Below are 26,134 nucleotides of genomic sequence, written 5' to 3' on the forward strand. Positions count from 1 at the left end.
CCATACTTCAGGGACCTTGAGAAAACAATTTAAAAATTCATTTGGAACAAGAAGAGACTCAGAATAGCTAAAGCAATTCTAGGTAACAGAGACATGGCAGAGGGTATCACAATCCCCCAACTTGAAACTATGCTACAAAGACATGATAAAAACAGCATGGTACTGGCAAAGAAACAGACCTGAGGACTAGTGGAACAGATTAGAAGATGCAGAAACAATGTCAGACGCCCTCAGCCATCTCATCTTTGATAAAGGAGCCGAACACCTTCTGGAGGAAAGATAGCCTCTTTAATAAATGGTGCTGGAAAAATTGGGTTTCAACTTGCCAAAAATTAAAACTAGACCTATATCTCTCACCATGCACTAAACTAAAATCATAATGGATTAAAGATCTAAATATTAAACCAGCTGCAACAGAAGTTAGGTAGAACTCTTGAAGACATTGGTGTAGGAAAAGATTTTATGAACAAAGCCTCAGTTTTGCCTGTGAACTAGCAAGAACAATCAACAAGTGGGGTCTCTTCTTATTAAAAAGCTTCTGCACAGCAAGAGAAATCACCAACAAGTGTGGAGAGACAACCCACAATATGGGAAAAAATCTTCACCTGCTGTTCGTAGACAAAGGCCTACTATCTCGAATCTATAAAGAACTTAAAAAGAGCAGACCTCCTAAATTTAAAGACCCAATCTGAAAATGAGCATCTGAAATGAACAGACATTTCTCAGACAAAGAAGTAGAAATAGCAAATAAAAATGAAAAAATGTTCAACATCACTGGTCATTCGAGAGGTGCAAATGAAAACAGTGCTGAGATTCCATCTCATTCCAGAAAGAATGGCTGTTATCATGAAATCAACCAATAACATATGCTGGTGGGGCTGTGGGGAAAGAGGAACCCTGCTCCACTGCTGGTGGGAGTGTGGACTGGTGCAACCACTGTGGAAATCAGTATGGAGACACCTCAAAGAACTAGCACTGGAAGTCCCACTTGACCCAGCTATTCCTTTGCTGGATATCTCCCCCAAAGAATTAAAAGAATTATACCACAGTGATATATGTGCACCCATGTTCATAGCAGCATAATTTGTAATAGCTAAAACTTGGAAACAGCCCAAATGCCCATCAACTGGAAACTGGATAAAGAAAATGTGTTTTTTAAAAACAATAAAATGGAGTACTCCTCAGCCATAAAGAATGAGAAATTAGAGACATTTATAGCTAAATGGATGCACATTGAGGTGATACTCTTAAGTGAAATAAATAGGACACACGTGTAAATATTGAATAGTTTCTCTAGTGTGAGAAACTGAAAGTGTAAATAAGGACTAAAAGGTATAATAGATAATGTGAAATAGGAAGACAATGGGCCAAAGGGAAGGGGAAGTGGTAGGGGTAGGGGAAGGAAAGAAGGGAATGGAATTAATATGAGAAAATGGAAAAATGGAAACAAAGTCTTTGTAAATAGGGAGGAATGGAGAGGTTGAAGGGAGGGCAGGGGAAAGGTGAAAAATAAGAACCAAGAGAGATTATGTAAAGGTGTAAATTTCCAATGATGAATGTCATTATAGTGTATACCTAAAATGTACCAATGATTAAAATGAATAATTGATAAAAAAAAAGAACAATTGTGGTAACCACTGCTAGTTATACTACTTTTTTTCAAATTTAATCACAGTTCTACTGAATGTTCTGTTTCCTAGATACTAAAGTTAATGTCCAACTTGTATATAAATTAGATTAAAAATGGAAAGAAATGGGAAAAGAGAAAACAGCAAACAAATATAAACACATGCATATAAGAGGCAAATAGAAAAATTTTAAAAGCTACTAAATACTTCTTCTCTGCAATTGGTCACAAAGCTCTCATTAGAATTTCTGTGGCTTCTTTCTTTCACTCCCTAGTCTGCATTTCCCCTGTCCTGAGTCAGATACTCACTTACTTGAGGTTCTTCTGGTGGAGTGACTCAAAGCTTTATTCCCAAAAGGTTTGAGTTGCCCTGCCTTTTTTTTTTTTTTTTTTGGTTGTTGATATTTTCTATTAATCTTTACTGCTGGTCATGGAAACAGCAGGGCTTACTCTACAGGACCCTTGGGTTCCAAACATAGTTTTCTTTTCCTATCTGTGTAGAAGTAATCCATTTGCCCCCTTGATAATCAGAATCATTCCCTCTAGCCAGAAGAGCAATCTTTTTATTGACTTTAAGTGTCTGAGATGGCCAGATGGCAATAAATTAATAACTATTATACACAGTTAACTTCTTTTCTTCCTAAATTATATGGGGGATTAAAAGACTGACACTTTTAAACCCATGGTTTTATGAAGGTCCCCCTTTGAGAGCTGACATGACTTTTCACCATGACAGTGGGAGGGCTCTTGCCTATGAGGTGTACTTGTGATCCCAGGTCTCAGTGTATCCTTGGTATTGAAAAACAGGTATGTCAGAGAACTAACTGTATAATGTTTGTTCTCCTGGAATGAAATCATGATTTATTTGACTAGACTCAGACATATTGCTTCTTTCTAAATTTGATTAAAATGATTTTTTGAAAAAGCACACACATATTTTACTTTTATTGGCAACTGAATGTGTACCTTTGCCTATGTGAGTGAATGACATTAATCTATTTTATTTGTCTCCTTCCCCACCCCCCTCTGTTCTTGCCCTCATCAGTCTAGCTGTCCAAGCACCAGTCCTTGATTCCTCTCTCCCCTTGCTGGATAATAAACACTGGAGTGCAGGCACCATGTGTTATTAATCTCTTTAACCTCCATTGTGCCTGGCATGAGGTTGGAGCACAGAAAACGTTTACTCCATTTAATTAGATTGAAAGAACTGCTTGGTTTTGTAGCATTCTGAGTAGGTCATTCATGTGTTCACTTTGTGAACTTTCATGGAGTGATTACTATATGCAGAGGATGCTGGAGAACAGAAACAAATGTGGAATGGCTGCCAGTCTCCCAAGCTTACAGCTTGGGATATAGGCAGACAGAAGGTATGAGGTAGAGAACAGCACCAGTAGAAAAGGGAGTAGAACAAGGAAAGCTAAATAGGGTTGGGTATGGTAGTGAGAGGGTTTCTGAATAGATGAAGGCAGGAAAGGTGACATATAATGCTGGACTAGAAAGCAGATTGCTATGGGGTGGGAATTAATAAAAAGAAGATGATAAACTAGCGATGAAGTCTCCAGAAACTTCTCTGAGAAACCAAGGAGAGTGAGCAAAGAAATAAGGAAGTAAATATAAGAAGTAAATGTAGGGTGAAGAAAAAGTTTTTGTTCATTTGCTTTTTTAATTTTTAAGATGAAAATGACTTAGAGGCTTAGAGGATGAGGAAAGAAAAGAGGGAAAAAAGAAAGAGACTCATTTGAGAGAGGGGGCCATTTAACTGAGCTTTGTTGCTCCCGAGAAGACAGTTGGGAGATGAGGTGGGATCTCAGGTGCTGATGGAAGTGTTAGCAAGAAGTACTCCCCGACAGAAGCGGGAGGATGAGACGCTGAGGAAGGAGAGTGGAGGAGGGAGTAGCCAGAGCAGACACAGATGGGTTTCCAGGGTGCTGGTGGGCGACTGCGAGGAGAACCTGAGGGAGTTTGTCATTGCTGATCTTTCTTCTTGGTAAATGGGCAGGAGAGAGGAAATCTGCTGATACTAAGGTGAGAAGAAGATGAGTCATATTGCTGATGATAATAATTTATCTTTATTGAGCACTTCGTATTTGCCAAGCATCATTGGAAGAATACAGAAATTGCCTCATTTAATGTTCACAACTATGAGATTTAATCCTCACAACTATTTAAAGCTACTGCTATGAGATAGGTAGAATTCCTAGGCTGCAGACGAGGAAAGTGAGGTGTAGTAGAAAAATGAACTTAGGGGCCAGGGATTTAGCTCAGTGGCATTGTGCCTGCCTTGCAAGTGCAAGGTCATGATTTTGATCCCCGGCACCAAAAAAAAAAAAAGAACTTGGCTGAGTTTATATATCTAGTAAATGATGGAACCAGACTCTCCTCTCATTCAGAGCCGGTAGCTTTAATCACAATTGGTGCTGTCTCCTAGAGTTGGAGAGGCCTGGTGAAAGTAACTGATCTCAGCAAAATGAGGGGAAGAAAAGCAGGAGGCATGGGTGGGCAACACTGAACAAGTATTAAATCCTCTGAGAGGTGTTAGAGATGATGAATTTATAATGGCCCCATGGACTTCCCTAATTTGTAATTTTAAGAATGTTGGGCCAGATTATATTTATGATCTGTTTTGAGCAAATGATTCTATGTATGAGTTCCCTTAATGAATATGTATATGTAATTCCTGAGACCTGTTTTTCTTTGTGTTAGAAACTCTACCAATTTATATGAGTAGTAATACTATATTTGTTTTCTTAACCTACATAAGCCTATTTATAATTTTCTAAGCAGCTATTGAGGAATTTATTTCTCCCGTGGCTATAGGGCACAAAAGGGAAAGTCCCAAATCAGTTAGTAACCAGCAAATCATGTTCAAATGCTTGCCCCCCAGGCTCTGTGCTTTTGACATTAGTATCAAATAGAGGCAGGACTAGAAATTAATTTTATTTTAGAAAAATCCAAGCTGGGGTTTTATTCAGTCACTAACAGCATTTCTGGTACTTGCATGTAGAAAAAGTATGCCTAGGAGGCAAGACCATCTCCCACACTTTCTAGTGCAGTGCAGCATAAGGAGCGCTGGTAACATTTTGTATGGAGCAAGCGTGCTGTGCAACACCCCAGTAAGTAATAGGAATTTGCCTGCAGGGTCTTCGGAAATTGTAAGGCACAAAAAACTGGTACATTCTCTAGCAAGGTCTGCAATATACATCTATTGCCCAGACACAATAGTGCAATTGATGTTGTCTGAGAAGAGAAGGCCCTGGGAGCCCAGCCCCCACGCTAGCTGTCAACATGCCCATCGCCCTTCTGACTTTAGAAATCAGCTTGATGGAGCATCAAGAGTAAAAGGAGATTATTTGAGTTCACTGGGGTGGGGGGCAGATGCTAATGATAGGTAGGAAGGCTGAACTCAGAACAGTTCATCAGAACAGTTCACCAGAACTGCTCCAAGGCAGTGTCACTGCTGGACTGTCCCTATGGTTTGATTGAAGTTAGGGCAGGAGTCTGAAATCAGGACAATTCCTGGCCATTCCCTGGAGGGGCAGAGAACTCCCACCCCCACCCCCAAGCCACTCCCTGGAATGAATTGCCTGCATCCTAGCTGCTCGTTTTTCCTGTGGCTTACTTTTCTCATGTTTAAAATAAGAGTAAGAGTATGTACTTCATATGCCTGTGAGGATTCAGTGTGAAATACCTGGCAGCATGATCATGGCAAGGAAGTGATGTTTGCAATTGTTGTGTGAAGATCCTAACTTCCACCACTCTCTTTTGCACACAGCCCTGACTTTTACCAGGCAATAGATGGGGTAGCTCTTGGTGGACCTCTCATTTGTCCCGTAGGACCCAGCACCCTGCTTTAGCGGGAGGCTTTTTTTGACAAACCTTCTTGCCAGGAGGTTCTCTAAAGAGAAAGCCTGTTGAAGTAGTGTTTTTGCTTTGTTGCATTATTTTCAACTTCCGGTCATGTATATCTGTTACAGATGAACTCATGTCTGGTCTATACTGCTTCTGGCAGAGGTAGAATACTATAGACATTCACATTACTCGTGCTAGTGAATTCATAGGCAGTGGCTGGAAAGACAAGCCCAGACTGTCATGGTGTTCTATTCCACTCCACATCATTTATTGATTTTTTAACTTTGTTGAATATTCATTTATCACAAAACTTTATTGGTTTAACTCTAAAGTATAACCAGATCTAATCTCTTCTCACTGTCCTTGCTGTTGCCACTGTAATCCAGTCCACCATTCTCTTTTCACTGATGATTGTCACAGTCTCCTTGTTGCTTTACCTGATCCTTTTTTGGATCCCCCAAGAGTCAACTATCTGTATTGAGACCAGAGTGTTCTTGTAAAAATGTGCTTCAAAGCATGGTGCTTCTTTTCCCAGCACTTCCCAGTACGGTTAGAATAAACTCCATGATCTGCCTGTAGGATCTGTTCCTCCCGGTTTCCCGATTCCTCTGTATCCACAATTTCTCAGGGTATAACACTGCTTGGACTCTGCCTTCCTTTGTGTAAGACAACGGCTTCATTTCTGCCTCTGCACTTGGTATTTCCTTTGCCTAGAATACTCTTCTCATTGGAACCTTAAATGATGACTTCCTTAGGTCAGTTGGAGCTCAGCCTAAGTGCCACCATCATGGAGAGATTTTTTCTGACTTCTATCTACAAATAGTATCCTCTGTTATTCTCTGACATGTCTCCTTTTTAATTATTTTATGGCACTCTAAAAATACTTGATTTGATTACTTGTGTAGTTTTAGTGTTTTGGGTCTGTCTTTTCCTCCAGAATGTAAGTCCCATTAAAAACCTGGATTGTATCTGTTTTATTCACTGCTGCTTTGCTGTCATTTAATGTCTAGTACAGTAATGGGCATGCAGTAAGATTCAGTAAATATTTGTAGATGGAAGAAATGAAGGCATAAAGGTGCCAGGAGCCGTAATGGATATAAAAATGATATATGAGAGATGAGTAACACTCTGTCTCTTCGTTCAAGGTGCTTTCAGCTTAATGAAAGGAACTGAAGGTTGTACACCAACAGGCAGAGCATCTGCAGTAGTGAAGGGGGAAGTGGCCAAAGTCTTTCTAGAGAAAAGGCAAGAGGTGAAGCCTTTTCCATAGACAGAACAGGCTTCTGGGATTTAAGGATTCACCTTGGCTATTGCAGTGTACATACAGTCATCTTTGGGGTCTTACTGGAAGATTCCTTGCCCATAAACTGGCAGCTGTGAAAAAATTTTAGGCATCAGATGTGTTTTTCATGAACTTTGAGGAAAATGTGGGTCTAGGAGCTCCTGTCCCTCAGGAGAGAGAAGATTGTAATATAAAGATCAAGGATATTACTCATATGAGAGGCATGACTTTTAAAATGGTGGCTCCATGATTAAGAAAAGTGTTTAAAAGTTAGCCTTTACTTGAATGGTGAATGCTTAATAATTTTGCCATCTAAACTTTCCTTCTCAAGGTGAAGATTCTGTATAATGATATAGAACTTAGCTGTTAATTTGTACCCAAATGGGACATGAACAAAAAGAAACTAGGCAAAGAAATTCAGACAACAAGTTATTTCAAATCACATTTTTCTCAAAAAAATGATATTAGTTTTTAAATCACCAGTTCTGGGCCTTGTTTTCTTACTGTGGGATTTTAGATAAATCATTTAGTTTCCTTCTCTCAGCCTCTTGCTCATGTTCAAAGTGCAGATGGTATTTGTACAATTGTGGTCCTGGATACTTACCCTTCAGTATCACCTCAAACACCACTTCTTCTTGGAAGCTCTCTTTGAATAAGGGCACAATGGACATAGGTCATCTCTGTCTTCAGCATCCCTTATACTCTAACACTGAGCAAACTCTCAGGTGACAAATCTTGTGAGCGAGGCTCTTCCAATAAATAATCTTACCGACAGTACATTAGTCAGAAGCAAATAGTATGTGGTCAATGAATAGAACTTAGTAGCCACAGAAGGTGCTTGATAACATTTCAATAAAAGAATAAAGCAAAAGAATGACAATATGTTAAGTCTTATAAAATAAGTCATCTTGTAACAGCTCCCAAGGTTGTTATTATCCCCTTGACCTCAGTGAATATGTGTAATGCCTCCAAATCCTTCCTTAATCCCAGCCTAGAGTTTATATTCTTGAGATTTTTCTGTACCAGGAATAGAGTCACTGATATTCTCTCATTTGGAGACATCAACATTTATATTTAGGTGTACTGAAGTATAAGTGTTTCACATCCTTTTCTTAAACCAACACTGAAATTGTTAAGTAACAGTTCATACTTTGAAAATTCATTTCACAAACATTTTAAAGAAGCATAAAGATTCTCAATCACTGAATAAAGTTAATCTGAACAGCATGGGGTCATGATTGTTGGCACTCTGTTAGCTCTGAGAGAGCTTTTTGACATGTGAAGGACATGGAGTTTTAATATTTTCAGGGGATCTAGAAAATATGCTCTTATTGTTCTTCTTCATGGATGGAGAAGCTTTACAAAGCTGTTTTACTTTTAAAGCTCTTGATGTTTTGAATAAGAATCTTTTCTTCTATGTTAACAAAGGGAAAGACACACCACAGCCTTGTTAGCCTGAAGCACAAGGAATGAAATCACAGGGAGATAAAAGACCCTTGGGAATTTAGGCTTAAGAAGACAGGGTGTGCATTTCAAGAGGAACCCTGTTTTTCTATCTTTTGAGACAGTAGAAAATTATTTTGTCTCTTTAAAATACATTCACCCTGTAGAAATATTTTCTTGAAAGTGACTTACTTGTGATTTGCCTGTATGTTAGAAGATGAAGGGTTGAATTTTCTTCTCTATTAATACCTCTTTAGGAGAACATCCACAGCCAAACTTCATGTAAAAATAGATTTCCAGGTCAGTATGCTGACTGTGATGTGTCCTCACAGATACTTGACATTTACTGTATATGTTAAGGGCACTTATAGCCTCAGTTACTTCCAACAGCAGCCCTGGTGAGATTAGTTATGTATTAATTATGAGCTGACATTTCTTTCCTCACAGTAAACTTGAGTTCTAAGATTCAGTATGTTTTCATTCTGTAAGTATCTGGTAAAAATGTATCATCATCAGGGTTGTTGACCCTCACATAATTTTACAGTTACATCCCAGTGATATTAAGTATTTTTTAAAAATCCTGACCTTTACAGTTCATCTAAGGATGCTTAGGTGTAATATAAGTACACAGAGCTGGAAACCTCTATTGCTGTATAATCTGAGCTAGTTGTCTTAAAGAAATATCTGATAGTGCAAAATTTATATTAAGGTTATTTCTGTGGTCTTATTTGGTGAACCATGGGCACAGATAACCAGGCAAAATCTAGTTGGTGGGATCATTTGGTGTCTATTCCTTTCCTCCCTGCATTCCACCAGAAAGAGTTCTCAGATGAGACAATATATTAATATGCCCTTATTCCTTTCTCCAGAGAACTCTCAATTTTGTGTTTATCTCTGATTGTGCTCCTTTCATTGTCTGTTCTCTACACCAAGACAACATCTCTGATCACAGACTTTTCCTACTGTTTGCTTTTTTGTCAACACATATGTGACCTTGGACATATTGGGGTATCTCTTATCAAAACTGTTGTGATGAACCAGCTGCTAACACTTTAGGGCCTGGGAACTACCATCGTAGGCAAACAAATATTATTTCTCAGATAAATATCTGTGAGACTTTTGTTCTAGAATCTTCCCTTTTGAAAATCAGCAGAAACTGTTAATCTGCATTGATTCTGGTGTTGTAATTGATGACTACCACTTGCTTGGGAAGGTCAGCATAGTATGAGAGAAGATAATAGCTTTGGCAGCAATACACTCACAAGTTTAGGTTGATGTCTTGCTTTTGCCACTTGAATGCTAAGTGACTTTGACCGGCTGAGTCCATTGTGCACATGGAAATGTTGGAACCATTATACCTAGCTCATTAAATTATTGCAAGCTTTAAATAAAATAGTTTCATAATGTCCCTAATATGAAGACTGGTGCATGTTAGAAACTCAGTATATCTTATCATATACACACATCCACATACCACCATTTCCATTTCCCTTTCATGAAAATTGAAATGAGAGTTTGAAGTAGGTTAGAAAAAGAGAATGTACCTAAATTTTTAATAATGGTTTTATTGATTTCTATGCTTGTGAAAGTTTTAGCTTTCCACATTCACAATCACTTTCATTCATTTACCAAACATTTCTTGAGTGGTAGCCATGAACCAGCTATGTACGTGGGCCCAGTTTTCAGACCTGTGTACTCCTGGCACCAGTGACATTAATACTCTTTTCATGGTGATCTTTCTAGATTTTTCTGTTCACAAAAAGTCATTGTCAGCTTATAGAAGCTCTTTAAATCTGACCATCTCCTTAATTTTATTTTTTTCCTTTGAGGAATGTTCTATGTTCGCACTATGGAGACAATTTTCTGTTCTCACTATTCCTAAATATTAAATGTTTGATTAACCTCAAAGCCTTGTTAAGTGAATTGTTATCATTTTCTGCTCTGCTTTGATTGGTTGTGTTAGATGAAACTGTAACTGAGAGATATTCTATTTACCCAAAACACATACTGTTGGTCCCTCAGTTGCAGAATGCCTCATGAAAAGAGCTTGCTTTTTTGTGTGGGAAAGGCTTTAGGCTTGAATCAGGCTGGTGCCAACACTTATTAATTGAATGTTTTTGGACATTTTACCTGAATGTTCTAATCCTTAATATCTGTTGTGTGCAAAATGTGATAAAAATACGTATCAAATTGCCATGAGACTAGAAAGAGGTGTGTAAAGCATGGAGCACAGAACCTTTCATGACAAATGTGGAGCACATACAAAAATTTTTTTAACAGATAGCTTATTTCTTGTCTTTCTCTTACTGCCAAAAGGATATTATTTATAGTAGAAATTTTAGAAAATCTGGTTCAACCAAATGAATTAAAGGAAAAATCCTGCATAATCTCCGGACGCAGAGAGAGCTGATGGTACCGTTTTACTCTGCGGCCTCAATGTTCTGGTCTCTCCATCTTTCTTATTCTCCTCTCTTCTCTCGTGGCCCCAGATATAGGGTCATCCATATGCAATTGCTGATATTTGGCCATATTTTATTTCAATTAATGACAGTTTCACCTGGCTCATTTTAATATACTACTAACATTGTATAATGTGGTGCATAGTGGTTTTCAATCTTCTTTTGACAGATATGATATTACAAACATTCTTCCAGGGCCGGGGATTTAGCTCAGTGGTTTTGCCGCCTGCTGCGCAAGCGCAAGGACCCAAGTTCAATCCCCGGTACCAAAAAAACCCCCCAAAAAACAAAAAACAAACATTCTTCCAATTTTTAAAATATTCTTCTATAATATGACTTTTAATAGTGCATTATCTTACATTGCATGATTATACAATTTTTTTAACCAGTTCTCTATTACTAGAAAATAAAGTTGTTTCTAAGTTTTTGTTATTTTAAACAGTGCTGAGATAAACATCCTTATAGCTCTAGAGGGACTTAAATATAGTGGTTTAGAGCACAGACTCTAGAGACAGGCAATCTGTGCTTAACCCCTTACTACCTGTGTGATTTTAATCAAATCAACTAAATCTCAATTTCTTCATCTATAAAATAAGGACAACAGATTCCATAGAATCATTCAGAATTAATCCAGCTCTAGTGTTTAGAATAGGATCTGTGGGCACACAAATGTTATTAGTGAGTTAAGTATTTATTTATTATCCTTAATCACATATATACTTATTTATTTTAAAAAAATTATGGATAAGAGGGTTTTGGTACATTTTACAAGAATGATCTCTAAAAAAGATATGGTAAAAAAGTAATTTACTCTTCAGCAGTACTGTATAAGAATGTTGGTTTCTACATTATGAGAAAGGTATCTCAGCCTCATCATTATTATATCCTACTCATGACTTAACAAGCACAGGTTTACCAAGTTTTAACATCCATGAAATCAGAAAGCATCTGAGGCTGGAGATTTAGCTCAGTAGCACTGCGACTGCCTCATAAGTGCAACGTCCTGAGTTCAATCCCTGGTACTCCAAAAAAAAGAAAGAGAAAAGAAAGCATCTAACTGTCATTGTTAACCAGGTGACCATTACAATGTGTTTATATGAAATTTGTTCACAACTACTAAGATCAAGAAAGACTATCAGTGTGTCTTACCATCTATGCATTTCATTTTCATTTAGGAGATACGAGACAGGCAAATGTACATAAAAACTGTGATCTAAGTGTGAAGTGAATGATATGAAAATAGATTATTCAGTTTTCAGAGAGCATCTTTGATTAGATCTCAGAAATGTACCTGAAGAACAAGCGATTCCTGGTTGCTTTTGGAAGACTGGGAGGACTGATGAAGAGAGGGGAAAGGTCTACTGTCTATCTCTACCTAATTCTGTGTGTAGTTCTAGGGCCATGAGAAGGGTCTTAGTGCAATTGCATAGAAGATGGGATTCATGGAGTCTTTGGCTATTGTATGTATCATTCTTTCTGAATTAAATACCTCCCGCAGATTCCATCCCTCTCACACCTTGACTTCCTATTTTAAAATACTCTACCATTTATCTAAACATGGTACACTCTGCTTCAAGGTCTTAGCTTACACATACTTTAGCTGGGGAACTTTTTCTGATACCTTGATATTTGTTAATTATTATTTCTCTGTTTCCCATTGTACCTATCCCATACCCTTCCCTTATTACTTATTACACAGTATTTTAGTTCCTACTGACTTAATATCTGTCTCATGGAACTAACACCCTCTAGAAATGAGTGCTCTTCTGGTCTACTTTGAACTCCAGGTCTGGCACTATGTCTGGCACATGACAGGTATTTACTAAATTTAAACTGAATGAATTACATTACCCAGCCCATTAATGTAACTTATGGTTGCAGCATGAAGTTCCAGCATGAGTTCATTGTTTTGGCAAGATCTAGTGCTTTGCTAATTTTTACTAAGAGCTGGAGCATAGATTATGTACTTCTGATATTACACAATTTAAAATTCCTTTTATTTCAAAGTTATTATGAGTGCCTATTTTAGAGCAAGCTGTCTGTGCCTGTCTGAAACCCTCATTAAGTTGTCTCTTAAAACATTGCATGAATCAGGGCATATTGCATCTGAGAGCCTATTTCCAGCTGTTGGTACATTGAGAGCTGAAACTAGAAGCTGAAAATGAGTCACCATTCACTCACTAGCATTTAGGGTCCTTTCAACTTAAGCTCAACTTTTTTTTCCTCCTAGGATACTCAAGTTATTTGCTTGTTAGCTGTTTTTCTAAATCAGCAGTGGAAGTGACTAACCAGTCACTTTCTCTTGTGGAGTAAAACTCTTGCCCCTTGAGATTTAAAAGTTAATTAAAAGATGTCAGATGGTTTGTGTTTACACTCTTTCTAAACCAATCGAATATGGTACTTGAATTGAGGATAATTGGTCAAATTTTTCATTAACTTAAGGAACAAAATCTGCTTCTTTGTCTAGACAAACTCAGCATACCTAGAACCTGTGGGGATTCAGGACAAAAGCTGATTTTTTTCTGTACTGTAGATTGTGTAACACCCTGGGATACACCTAAGAATGGATGTGTTAAAGTAGTTTAACTCTAACAAATGAAGAAAGGAAAGGAAGTCACAGTGGTGCCTGAATTCAACACAGGCTTCTGTGTCATTCATATATATGTATCAGAATAGCCCGTGTTGATGCAAGAGTATTTGCATTGTGAGATCTGTGTATCAGTGGCCTTTTAAGAAAATATGGCCCAAAGCAGGGAAGCTATCACTTCAAAGCATGCCAAAGTGCTTAGATATAGCCAGGAAATTAACCATGTCGGCAGGCATGATAATATTTCCTGTAAAGGCTGAAACCCCTTTTCCTACGCTAATAATTATCAGTGTGTGCTATTCTTATCATGAGATGTCTTAAAGTTTTTCTGGTTTTTGTTGTTGTTGTTGCTGCTGTTGTTTTGTTTTGTTTTGTTTTTGTCTAACCCTGCAAAATAGAGCTGGTCTCTCCTTGACTGCTTTTCTGGGCAGTTGTTGAATGGAATGTAGAAAAGGGTCATGAAGGAGCATGGCCAGTCCTGGCCCTCAGTGCCTCTGCTTGTTCTTTCTGCTACTCCCCTGTTGTTATAAAACAGACTCCATGAAACGTACATGCTCAAGGCCTAGTCGTGTCAGGGTGGGAGTGGGGGGAAACTCTATACTGACCTACCACAATTTTGTATTTTTGACACTATCTTGACATCTTTATTAAGGTAATTTTATTAGTCTTTTTGTCAATCGACTAATTTCTTTTAAACATGGAACACAGGCAGGTATTTAATTCATTGTCGAAGGCTTCTTGAACTTGAACAAAGGGATATGGAAACTTTGGAGAGGGTTCAGAAAAGATGAATGAAAATGAATAACTTTTGGAAAAATAAGTAAAAGTATTGTAGGTACAATATTTAGTTTAGAAAAGAACAGGGTCAATGTTGTACTTGTGTACCAAGAATAAGATCCTTTATAATACAGAAGATTGTAATGAATTAGGTTGACTAAACTATGAGGAAGGCAAGGGGAACAAGATTCAGTTATGGGTAACAGATTTGTTTTAGGTGGAATGGTGATTTTCTTTACTCTTGAGGATTATTAACCAGGGTACAGGTTACAAAAAACTGCATAATTTACTTTGGAACCCTAAAGAAAAAAAAAGGATAAATTTTTGTGTCTGTAATAGCTGCGAAGATCTAAATGTACATACCATGTAACTTTTTTAAATGATTTTTTTTCCTTTTAAGATCCTAGATTAAAAGAGTTACAATTTTTTTTTTGAAAAGCAGCTCCGTGTCCATATCCTTAGGCAATAAAAGAAATAATTGATATGAATAACAATGAGGCTTAAATCTCATTTTGGAATTACCACCTAATCTTATTCTGTGAAAGAAGATTGTGAATTCTTAGATAATTGCTTTCTTGATCTGCTTTAGGCTCAACAAATCTGTCTTATTGTTTTAAGTTGTGTTACTGTATGTTTATTAAAATACTAATGAGACCAAAGCCATGCTGATTAAAAACAGAATTATTTATTTAAACTTTTCAACATTATGAAATCGAAAGTAGATTCTAATATTGGAAGACAGATCTAGCACTTCTAATGAGTTGTTTACTGTGTACCCAGTTATTTTTTTACAAGAGTTTATTCTAAGTCTTTTGAAATTAAAAAATTTTTATAAAATGGAATTTTTAAGTCATAAAAACAATTTATTTTACGACTTCTCCGTGGAGTGTGTCTTCCCTATTGATCTTTTAAAATCATCTAGTTAATAAATAAATACAACACTGGCTGGACACTACACATTGAGTAGGTTTGTTTATTGACACCCATTGCAATTTTTTAGAATGTTCGAGATTGAGATTTTTTTCTTGTCTTCTCCTCCTTTCTTGCTCATTGTCCTTTGCCTTGCAGTCATTCTGTCTTTTCTTCAAAGCTGCCAATACATTTTTAATGTGTTATTTTATGACTTTGTCCTGCCTGGTTTCATGTGCCTATTATCTTTTGATTTGCTGTTCATTTTCAGTTTTGAGTTTGTCCTATTTCTGAAATAGGTCACTATATTTAAAGATACTTGACCAGTGTTTTCTTGTCTTTTATGTTTTTCTTTTTTTGAGAGAGAGAGAGGGTCTTGCTGTGTATTCAGACTGGTCTTGAACTCACTATGTAGCCCAGGCTGGCCTCCAACTCACAGTGATCCTCCTGCCTCAGCCTCCCGAGGGCTGGGATTACAGGCATGCACCACAGTGCCCAGATTTCTTGTCTTTTCTTTGGGAGGGACTTGAGTTTACCAATCACACATATTTTGACAATACCTTGAAAGCAGATCAACAGTTTTCTTGACAGCAGCAGGGTAAGTTGGCTTCCCAGTAGCCCTCCCTCTGGGTCCCCTCTCCCTCCTTACTGTCATTGGTTGGGTTCAGACCCCTGCATTGACCTGAACTATTGCTGTTCTTCCTGCTCTATCTCTCTCAAACATAGTTGGAGGCAAATTTGTACCTTCTCTCCTTGGTTAAAATCTTTTATTCCCAATCTCTTGTCCATAGGATGTGATCTAAAACCCTTAGCGTGCATGAAATGCCCTGAATGAGCTGATCATTCCCAGCTGCCTGGCCAGTGTCTTTCCCCACTATACTCTTGTACCCTTCTCTCCTCCATTCATTATGCCAGCCCCATCACACTCCATCCTCTAGGTGCAGGAAATGGGCTGAGCACCAGCTTGGAGCTGAAAAGTGTGGTTCTCAGCCTCAGCAGTGGAATCACAATATGTGGCCCAGTGGGTGCTAAGCACCAATCTGAAGCACTGCTGTGGGTTAGTGCCAGAGCCTGGAGCTGGGCTGAGGAATGGCGATGCGGGGTCCCCTTGCCATTCCCTCCAAGGGGAGAGGAAAGCTGACTCTGAAGAGCTTTCCACAATCCATACCATTCTCTGATACCACCCTCTGTTTCTCTCCCCACCTCAGCATGTGATGGTGATCACTGGGGGCCTCACTGCAGCAGCAGGTGCCAGTGCAAGAATGGGGCTCTGTGCAACCCCATCACAGGGGCGTGCCACTGTGCTGCAGGCTTCCGGGGCTGGCGTTGTGAGGACCGCTGTGAGCAGGGCAGCTATGGTAATGACTGTCACCAGAGATGCCAGTGCCAGAACGGAGCCACCTGCGACCATATCACGGGGGAATGCCGGTGCTCACCAGGATACACCGGGGCCTTGTAAGTGACTGCCATGCTGCTAAGCAGTGAGACAGAGCCCACCTACCCTCTCAATCATGCCACTGCCACCACCATATTCCTTGTGCCTCTATTTTTATTGCAGCCTGAATAGCAACTGGTGGGCATGGACTCTAAACAGACAGGGAGCCGAGCAGTGATGGCCCCAAGGTCCTCCTGCTGTTTAGCCCTCAACTGTCAGAACCTGGTCAGAATGCAAGGGCCAGCTCACCAGGTAGAAAAGTCAGGATGCTGTGTGGATGACACCAAAGGTTTTTGTGGCAGATTTCAGTTCCGCTTTGAATCTACCACCATTATATTCATTTTCTCCTGCTGGCTGCTCATGGACCAGATTGTCCTGCTCTCTGTGACAATTAATTTGCTGGATAAAGAAGGGTGGGTTAGTATCGTAGAAAAGGAAGATGTTATAAACAGTCCATATAAGATTACAAAGATTAACTGGGTTACTTAATGCCCAGGGTTATGTATGTTGCTTTGTGAGTATCAAGATATATATAGCAAATATGTGCAGGAAGTGTGCAAATAAATAGGTTTTAATTTTTTCTGGAGAACTTTGAAGCAGCTACTCGATCCCCATTTGCTTATCTTGTGGGAAAGGGATTCTTCAATTTGCTTCTATTAGCAAACAGAATAAGAAGCAGAATTTACCAAAAAAAAAAAAAAAAGAGATAGAAAAATCTTATTCCCTTTCTGGGAAAATTATAATTATAAATCACAGAACTGAAACTTGAAAAAATGCAGCTGATTAGGTAAGTACTTCCTGCCAACAGTGTTAATGTCCATAAAGTAGAGCTAAAGAAAAAACTGAATTAGCTTAGAATGCCTTGTTTTCAAAAGAATGGATGATCATCGTCTCAAACTGTTTAATTGTTAATATTGTTTTTTATGGGTTTTCAAAGAGGCCACAATTGAATAGGGCTGTGGGAAACTTGGAGCGATTTCACAGGAGAGCAAAAGAGACAAAGGCTTAGAGAAGACAGTCCACATGACATAGGGGTGACAGGAATGGAGGCTTGTCAGTCTGAAGAAGTGCTGAAAATTGATTATGACAAATACGTGCACCAAGGGGGTAATTTGCAAATGTTTTGATTTTCTTTGAAATTAGAACAAACACAAAGAAAAGCAGACTTAACTGTGGCACAAGTGCTTTATAAGGGTTATGTACAAAGTTCTTGCCACCAATGTGGTGATTTGGCCATTTTTTTAAAGGGTGCTCTCAGATAGGACAGATGTTCTTCAAACTGAAATTCTTTCCTTAGAAGGTACCCAAACAAAGGGACAGCCTGGGTGACCCCCCCCCCCAAGACATTTGTAGCCAATGTGATAAATGCCCTGGATGTTAATTAATCATTGAATGAGGAAATCCTGTCTATTTTAGGACTCTGGGTGCTGTTGTGTCTGTGAACCTGAGGATCATGTGATTGGGTAAATAATGGTGTCCTTTGTCACACTTTAATCCCTCAGCTGTGAGGATCTTTGCCCCCCTGGCAAACATGGACCACAGTGTGAGCAGAGATGCCCCTGCCAAAACAGAGGAGTGTGTCACCACGTCACCGGAGAATGCTCCTGCCCTTCTGGATGGATGGTAAGCTTCCCTCCCATCCCTCCTCCACTCCTTGAGTCATGCACTCCAGGTCACTCAAGTGAATACCATGTGAAGAATTTTGTACAAAAGAGAGCAGCAATGACAGTTAAAAGATTGGAAAATTGGAAATACATAGCCATTTTAAAACTGAAATCCTGTGTCCAGAGAAACCAGAATGATTTAGTCCTGGACTTGAAGTGTGTGGAGAATCCTCATGGAACAGAGTGGCCATCTGTCCTACATTTTTCCCTAATGATAAAATGGTGGCAGAGCTGATAAACACTGGAATTATTTAATAACCATTTTCATAATTATGTCCATTGGTTGCTATTATTTTTTGAGAACAATTGTCACCAGATTAAATGTTATGTGAAAAACTTTATCCAATCATACAAATCTGGAGGTGCACAGAAGTAAGCCACGTTCTCAGAGACCTTAGTGTGATAATACAGGAGGAAGCTATAGGTCATTACATTTCCCAAATTTCGCCATAACACCTTTTCTTCATGTAACAATTTCATAGGCTCAGTGCTCTTCCACTGCGTGGAATATACAATGTCAAAGCATTTACTAATTAGGCTTACCTGGAACCAGGAAATAATATTGCTTCTTATCTCTCTGAGTTGGTTTGTGCAGAACAGTGAATGATCAATGTCCATTTTCTTTATTAACAGTCTAGTTAAAAGAGCAATTTGGTTCATTATCTCCCATCTCTATCAGTTTCTAAGGTGACAAGTGACTTCTTACTGGCCAGACCCTCTGAGGACTCTTCTGTTTTTACTCTGCTTCACTTCTCTACGGTTGTGACTCTGTCCATCACTCACCTCCTTTCCTTAACCTTCATGTTTCACCCCTCTAATAACCTTCTCTCTTACTTCTCTTACTACAGATTTCTTTTCCTAAACCTCTTTCTTCTGTGTGCCACTTTATTATGGCATTTCCTAGGTTTCTGCCCTATCTTTCTTCTCTTTTCTCACTATAAACCTTCCCTAGGTTTTCATGCAGTTCTATAACTTGTGCAACCATCTGCTGATTTTGCCAAATCTTGGTCTTACCTGTTCTGAGCTCAGATGTGTATTTGTCACCATTCAATAGACACCACAACCTTGATGACCAAGAGACACAAAGACACTATCTCTCTGAGCTGTGCCTAAGTGGAGTCTCCATAGCCAGATGTGGAGGTAAAGTGGCCTGGAATTTCTGTTTATTGTGGATCTGGAACAAAGGAGACCTGGAGTCTACTTCCCAAGGATAGTCTTGGGAAGTATGGTAGAGTTCAAGGTGTCAGGACCACTGAGGCAAGTATACAGTGAATACCTACGGTGAGGGTCAGAAATGGTAAATTGGCTGAAGTCTGACCCCAGAAGCAAAACATGAAGAAATTCCACAAGACATTGGAGTCAAAGGGAAACAGCCCTTTATTGAGCACCTGAGGATTACTGAAGAAGCACTGAACTCATTCTACCAGGCCCAGAAAAGTTAATGTTGACAAAGCCAAACTTGTCATATGCCTAAGCCTTTCTTACAGCCATTCTTCTTCTATCACTTTTTAATTTTGTGGTACTGGAGATTGAACCCAGGGTTTTCCTGCTGAGTTACAGCCCCAGTCTTTATTTATTTAGGTTTTGACTTTGAGACAGGGTTTTGCTAAGTTGCTCGATTGCCTGGGCTGGGCTTAAGCCTGAATCCTCCTGCCATAGCCTCCCAGAGTGCTGGGGTTACAGGTGTGCCCCACCACATCCAACTTTCTTTTCTATCTGAATGAAATTCAACACTTGGTTACCCAAGGTAGAAATACTAGACTATCTTTGACTTTTCTATTTCTTTCATTTCCTATATTCAGCCTTTTTCCAGAACAGGTCCTTGGTTGGTCCTTCAAAAGGGAAAGATTGGCTGGCCTGGCAGTGTCAGAGATTAGATGAGGAGCTGCAGGTGTTCTACTCCTAGGGGTCTCTTCTTCAGGCTGTATGTGAGTTGCCTCTTCTTCAGGTTGCAGCTTTTTTTCTTCTCAGATGGAATGGTCCTGATGTAAAATAACGGGCCTGGACCATGAGAGCAGTAAGTAGACAGAAGGACCCTCCCTGGGTCCATGGAGCCTGCCACCCACCACGTCCTCAGGGTGCTGGGCTCCTACCTTCACAGAGGTTTTGCACTGAATGATTGAGACCATTTTTTCTCCTCTGTGTGGATGAGCTTGCAACTTACCCTTGTCCCTTATTACATTATATTTGTGCTATCATTTTAGGTGTTTTTTCAAAGATGAACATGTATTCTTGTTAGATAAATACACACAGGGATACTTCAACTAATAGAAATGATGTCTCTTTAAAGATGCTTGCTCGCATTAGTCCTTGTTCATAAATAACATTTCAACTGCATCCCTGAGTTTGCATGGAACCATTATGGGTAGTTAGAAACAAGTCCTGAGAGTGAAAATTTACATGAAAACACAGCTCAGTATGTGCTGATCCTCATCAAGTTGTCACCTTCACCTTACACTAAGTAAGTAAAGGAGGAATTAGAGCTGCTTTTATACTTGTCCCCCTCACTACCTTGTGAACTAAGCAGGAACTGTGTCCTTATCTTCTAATTCACAGTGCTTAGTATTGTTTCTGGCACATAGATGATTCTCCATTAAGCTGTAATTTGAATGATCTCTCAAAGGCTTTTTCAGTTCCAAGAGTCTGTGGACGAACTTTCCCTGTTTATAGATAGGTAGGAACCACCAGAGGAGACTTAATTAGCACACCAACTGCCTTTGTGGGTAGCCAGTAGTTACAGAAATGTATTTTCTTATGCTATCCAGAATAAACATTTACAAAACCATCTGGTGTTTGCTAGCCTCCAATTTCAGAGTGCTAATAGTCTGCTGTGTTTTAGACAGAAGGAGGACAATGCTTTTCTGATAGTTAAAAGCATTAGAAAAATCCCTGTTTTGTAGAATATGTTGTTTGCTCTAATTATAATCCAATAAATACCTCAAATAAATGCTCCAGTAATTATAACTCCAATAAACCCAAACTACAAGTTATGTAGCTTAGTGAAGTAGAAAATAGTAGAGTATTTCATTGACTTCTTGGTAAACTGTCTTATTCTTATCCACATAGGATTGTGATGAATATAATGACAGCTAGAAAGGATGGACAGCCTCTCAGATGAGGAGAAATATCCAAATTACTCTCTTGATTTTTTCCCCTGGGAAATAAGCTTTCTTATTGATCTTAGCTCAGAAGTACTTAATGAACCTACTGAGAATACGTCTTTTTCTTGTGAAATAAATGTCTGGTTCATTCCTATAGAGTATTTCTTAGTCAATGTTGTTAACTCTGGTACACAAAATTTTAATCTTATTTTATGGTATATTTTAAGAAATAAAGCCAATGATAATACGTTTTTTTCTCTAGAACATGTGGTAAAAGATTTGGATATTCCATTTGCACCAGATGTTGCCATTTATGTAATGGACACTCAATAAGTATTGTTGACTTACTGTGCATCTAAGACACAGGAAGAACACTTAGGAGGATTTATAAATTCCTTAGGTTGCCATAATGATTAGATGTAACTGTATTTTATGCATCAGTTTTTAGTTTTTCTCAAGATTACTATTTTGCTGTATTTGAATGTATCTTGAGATTTGGACTTACAAAGGAAATAAGTCCATCTAAAATTTCTAACATTTTTAAGATGATGAACAGTGTTTGTGTTCTAAAATTCTCTTAATCTAATTTTCTTGCAGCCCTTTCTCTATCCCCTCCTTCCCTTTCTGTGTCCTCTCTTTTCTTCTCCTTCCTTCGGTCCTTTTCTGGCTGGAGGCCCATCTAATTTTCCAAGTCTCTTTGAATGCAGGGCACAGTCTGTGGTCAGCCTTGCCCAGAGGGTCGCTTTGGAAAGAACTGTTCCCAAGAATGTCAGTGCCATAATGGAGGGACATGTGACGCTGCCACAGGCCAATGTCATTGCAGTCCAGGATACACAGGAGAACGGTGAGGGATGCTCTGGTGTTTTTCTGACCATTTTTAATGATATGAGAGAAAAGCTTGGAGGGCTTTGGGAGAACCTTCAATGTCTTGTGTCTGTAATTGTACATAGTGTTCCAGAAGCACCTATGAAGTGTCCCTTTGTTTGAAAAATTATATTCTAATTCATTATATAGAACTGAATCACAGACAGCCATGGTGAAGATAACACAGGAAGCACTGAGAAAAAACCCCATAAAATGTTTGCTCTTCAGAACCGTAATAGGTGTGTTATTCTGAAATTTTGAGTGGTTAGGATTGTCATTCCCATTTTAAGTGTTTTTGGATAGATTGGTTTTAAAATGGAATGTGGACCTAGGTATTTTTAAAAGCATAAAGTTAGCTTCTTATGATTTCACTTCTGGTAAGGATGTTAGTCATTATGTTATATTATGTTGTGTGGTGATAATTGCTTGAGATCCTCTGGGACTTCAGGGCTCCCTGATCCACATGAGATGGGGTAACAGGGTATTGTGTTTTTGTAGTTCTTATGCCATTTTTTATCACTTCCTATATTAGAAACTGTTGCAGTGGAGTCTGGAGTTATGACTTGCCTGACATATGAACAAATTGAGTTAGGACTGGAATTTTAGTTTTAATTTAGAACCAGAGTCTTGAGTTATGACCCAAATGCCAGCCACTTGCGCTGGAAGGAACATTGCAACATCTGGTTCTGTGTGGGATTGTGAAATCCTGAGTCAGTGTGTCTCTAAAGACACAGATCAGCCTGTATACAGGAGAGTGACTTTGAAGGCTGTGTAGAGGAGCCTGAGCCTTCAGTTGACCAACTTGAGTTACAACCAGCCCTTGTTCTTAAGTCAGGCGTCCACTGTACTTCAGAGAGGTCTGCTCACCCTACTTCTAATTTGCTCTTAATCTGTTACATCCTGGAAGAGTGGATACTCAAGCTCATTGAATGTGTGTGTAGAATGAGAGAAAAGACTCCAGAGGCAGAAGGGTATAATGATTAAGAACAAAGATTTGGGGATCTATTTTAGGCCAACATGTCCTTAGAAACATCTGTAATCATATTTTCCTCTGGCATTGTGATATGGAATAAATAAGTTAGTACATTAATGCTTTCAAAGCAGTACTGGAACTTATACATATAGCTATTACAGCTGAGTGATTTCTATGAGCTACAAATAATGTGTTTATCATTTGAGTAAGTATTTATGAACTCATCTATGAATAAAAATTCCTTTCACCTTTTTTCCTCAATTTCTTCCTATGACTTTTTTTTTTTTGTACTTGGGATCGAACTCGGGACCTTGCGCTTGCCAGGCAGGCTCTGGAACTACTGAGCTAAATCCCCAGCCCCTTCCTATGACTTTTTTTTTTGGTACCGGAGATCCAACTCGGGTCCTTGGGCTTGCACAGCAGGCGGCGAAACCACTGAGCTAAATCCCTGGCCCTCCTATGAGTTTTAATAAGATATTGTGGGTTTTTTTCCCCATGTAGACACTGAACTTAAGTTTTTAAAGTTCTACTTCAGATTCTAGTTGGGTATTTCTAGATAAAGAAAACTTTTAATATTTACTTTTTCTAGCCACTCTAAAGACCTTTTTAGTTATTATTGTTATTTTAGTAGATATTATTTATTTATACAATCAAATCATCTATAGACAAAGATGGTAGTCTGCTTTTTAATATTTATAATGATCATTTCATTTTCTTGAATTATTGCATTAATTTAAACCTCTGAATCAGTGTTAACAAATACAGGTCTATATTTTATTGAACATGGCTTCAGTATAATTTCATATTCATTACTGATTATTGGTAAAGTGTTTTCTTTGTGTTTATGTAGTTTTTGTCCATATTTTTTATTAAGAACTTTTATTAGTAATACCTAATTAATTTTGTTAGAGGCTTTCTTATGTTTTGCTATTACAATTGTATATTTTCTTTTAATTTTTTGATATGTGTTAGTAACACATTTAGTATATTTTTTATAAATGCAAATGGGCTACTCAGAATGTTTTTTGACCAACTTCCTAATTTTGGTTGTGTTTTGGGTAGACAAGATTGTTAGATGATTTCAGGATCCAAGTAACATCTTATAACAGAAAAATAAGTCAAGACAGGAGAGGCATGAGACCATGCAGAATCCAAAATAATGATTTATGTTCAATTATTGGGCTATAAAGATTTCAATATAACTATTTTATTGCCCTTTAGGGATTAAGTTTCAAGTTAAAGCCAACACAAAAAACAACAGACTTACAAGGACAGTAAGTTCATATTCATCTTCTGTGGAGTATAGGGAGCAATTGCTAATTTTCAGGTAAATTTTAGATTTCAAGCAAGGAGGTTAAAAAGGTAGAGAAAGAGAAGGTGAACAAGGAAACTTTCTTCTTGAATTATTGCTCTTGTAACTGCTGTTTTCTGATCCATCAATGATGATGATGACATGATTCTTCTTTTCAGTTGTTACCCCAGCTGGGTTCTGGAGTTAGCATACATACCCACACAGAGTGACAACACACACATTTGTCACCATGAAAGAAAAACAATGAGTAGCTATGGGCAGTTTGTGGCAGGAGATGTCGAGGAGGATACCTTGAAGTCTGAGGTCTTAACTTGTTCTTTCGCTTTTCTTGAGAAGTCAGTATAACTTGATCTCTGAAATCAGGACAGACTGGTGCTGCCCAAGGAGGAGATACCACCACAGACAGCTGCCATAAAACATTTCCAGGATGTGGAAACAGCCCTGCCAGCCGCAGGGAAGCCAAACAATGCGGGCTTCTTGCAGGCTGGCCGAGTTGCACGTGGGCTGACCAATAGCGTTCTGGGTTTTGCGGGAAGCTCAAGGGGATATCATGGTGAGAAAAGGTAATGTGGTGCAGCCAAATAAGAGTGAAGAGGGATGGGTTCCAGATCCTTACAGAGTTCTTTTGAAGATGTCACAAAAGCATTGCTAGTGTTGATGACATTTTCCCAGTATTATTCCGAGGCCTTTGATGGCCTAGTGTGGGTCTGTGCAGGGAATGGGTGCTCAGTGTTGGATGAAGGGGTGAAGGGATCTGGGAACTGATGGTGGAACTTGTTAAGGTGAACCCTGAGACTTCCCTGCCATGCCTCTGTTCCCTGTTTCCCTGAGAGTGAAGATGTATGTGAGCGAAGGAGGTAAAGTCAGAAATTACATACAGACTGGCATGCAGGGAGTGCAGCATTGGTGTTCAACAGAGGAACTCTTTTCTGTCTCTAGGACCCTGGAAAAGTTGGCTCCTTTCCACTTCCATTTATATTTTTCTGGAGCAACAGTTCCAGATGTTAGAAAGGCAGACAGCTGGCCCATTCAATCCAGGTTTACAGAAGAACATGATTTGTCCCCACTATTCTGGTCTCTGTAGGGAGGGACATGCTTAAAAGGACAAAGGTGAAAGAGGAAGCTGCCATGTCTTATACACTTGCTCACGTCCTTAACGTAATAACCAAATTGGTATTAAAACAAGTCTGTAACCTCAGTGATTTAGGGATTGGTGTTGTGTTCTCTTAATCTCTACTCAATATTTATCCATTTTTCTAATTCCAGGTTATTATTTGAATTTTTTTTTAAATTGAAGTTCTAAATTGCTGTATTTCTACTATGGCCAATACTTATTCTGTCTTTATTAGTTTCTCTGCCATATCTCTTAAGAAAATATATGTTCTCTTTCACTGATTCCTGAGATCACTTTCCTTGTTCCACTTGAGGGTTACAAATCCAGCATTTAAGGACATAAAATATGTTGGGAAATGATGCTTCCCAAAGATAAAGGAAATGACAAGAAGCCAATCATAGGCTACACAGTGATTACGTTTGTTTTCAAAGTAGAAAATGTTCTGCATACATGTATGAAAGTATCACACTACATTCCATAAATCTGCACAATTAAAACAGTAATTTTTTAAAAGGTGGAAAATATGTATTTCCAGAAAGACATCCTACCATTTTGGTCTGGGAGATGGAAATAGATATAACTATTATTAACAAGATTGTCTTACAAGTGCAACACCCACAAAAAAAGAACCAAGCTGACATAATGACTGCTTTAGGAAGTAAAATTTAAAGTATTTTTCATTTTACATTTATAATACAAACTAAGTATGTTCAATTATAGATTAGAAAGGTAAATATG

General features: G+C 38.5%; 1 protein-coding gene across 6 annotated transcripts in view; it reads left to right on the top strand.

Moving 5' to 3' along the window:
• Nucleotides 1-26,134, top strand: part of Megf10 (multiple EGF like domains 10) — a 186,287-nt gene that overhangs the window by 103,889 nt on the left and 56,264 nt on the right. For all 6 annotated transcript variants that reach the window (XM_004854449.4, XM_004854448.3, XM_087180555.1 and 3 more), the window contains 3 exons: nt 16,142-16,388; nt 17,871-17,991; nt 21,841-21,977. In XM_004854449.4, coding sequence (XP_004854506.2) covers nt 16,142-16,388; nt 17,871-17,991; nt 21,841-21,977 — 505 coding nt within the window. The remainder of the gene's footprint in view (nt 1-16,141; nt 16,389-17,870; nt 17,992-21,840; nt 21,978-26,134) is intronic.

Source organism: Heterocephalus glaber, unplaced genomic scaffold, assembly GCF_053883595.1.
Source record: "Heterocephalus glaber isolate CG9 unplaced genomic scaffold, H.glaber_assembly_v1.0 deba00001463, whole genome shotgun sequence".
NCBI classification, from domain to species: domain Eukaryota; kingdom Metazoa; phylum Chordata; class Mammalia; order Rodentia; family Bathyergidae; genus Heterocephalus; species Heterocephalus glaber.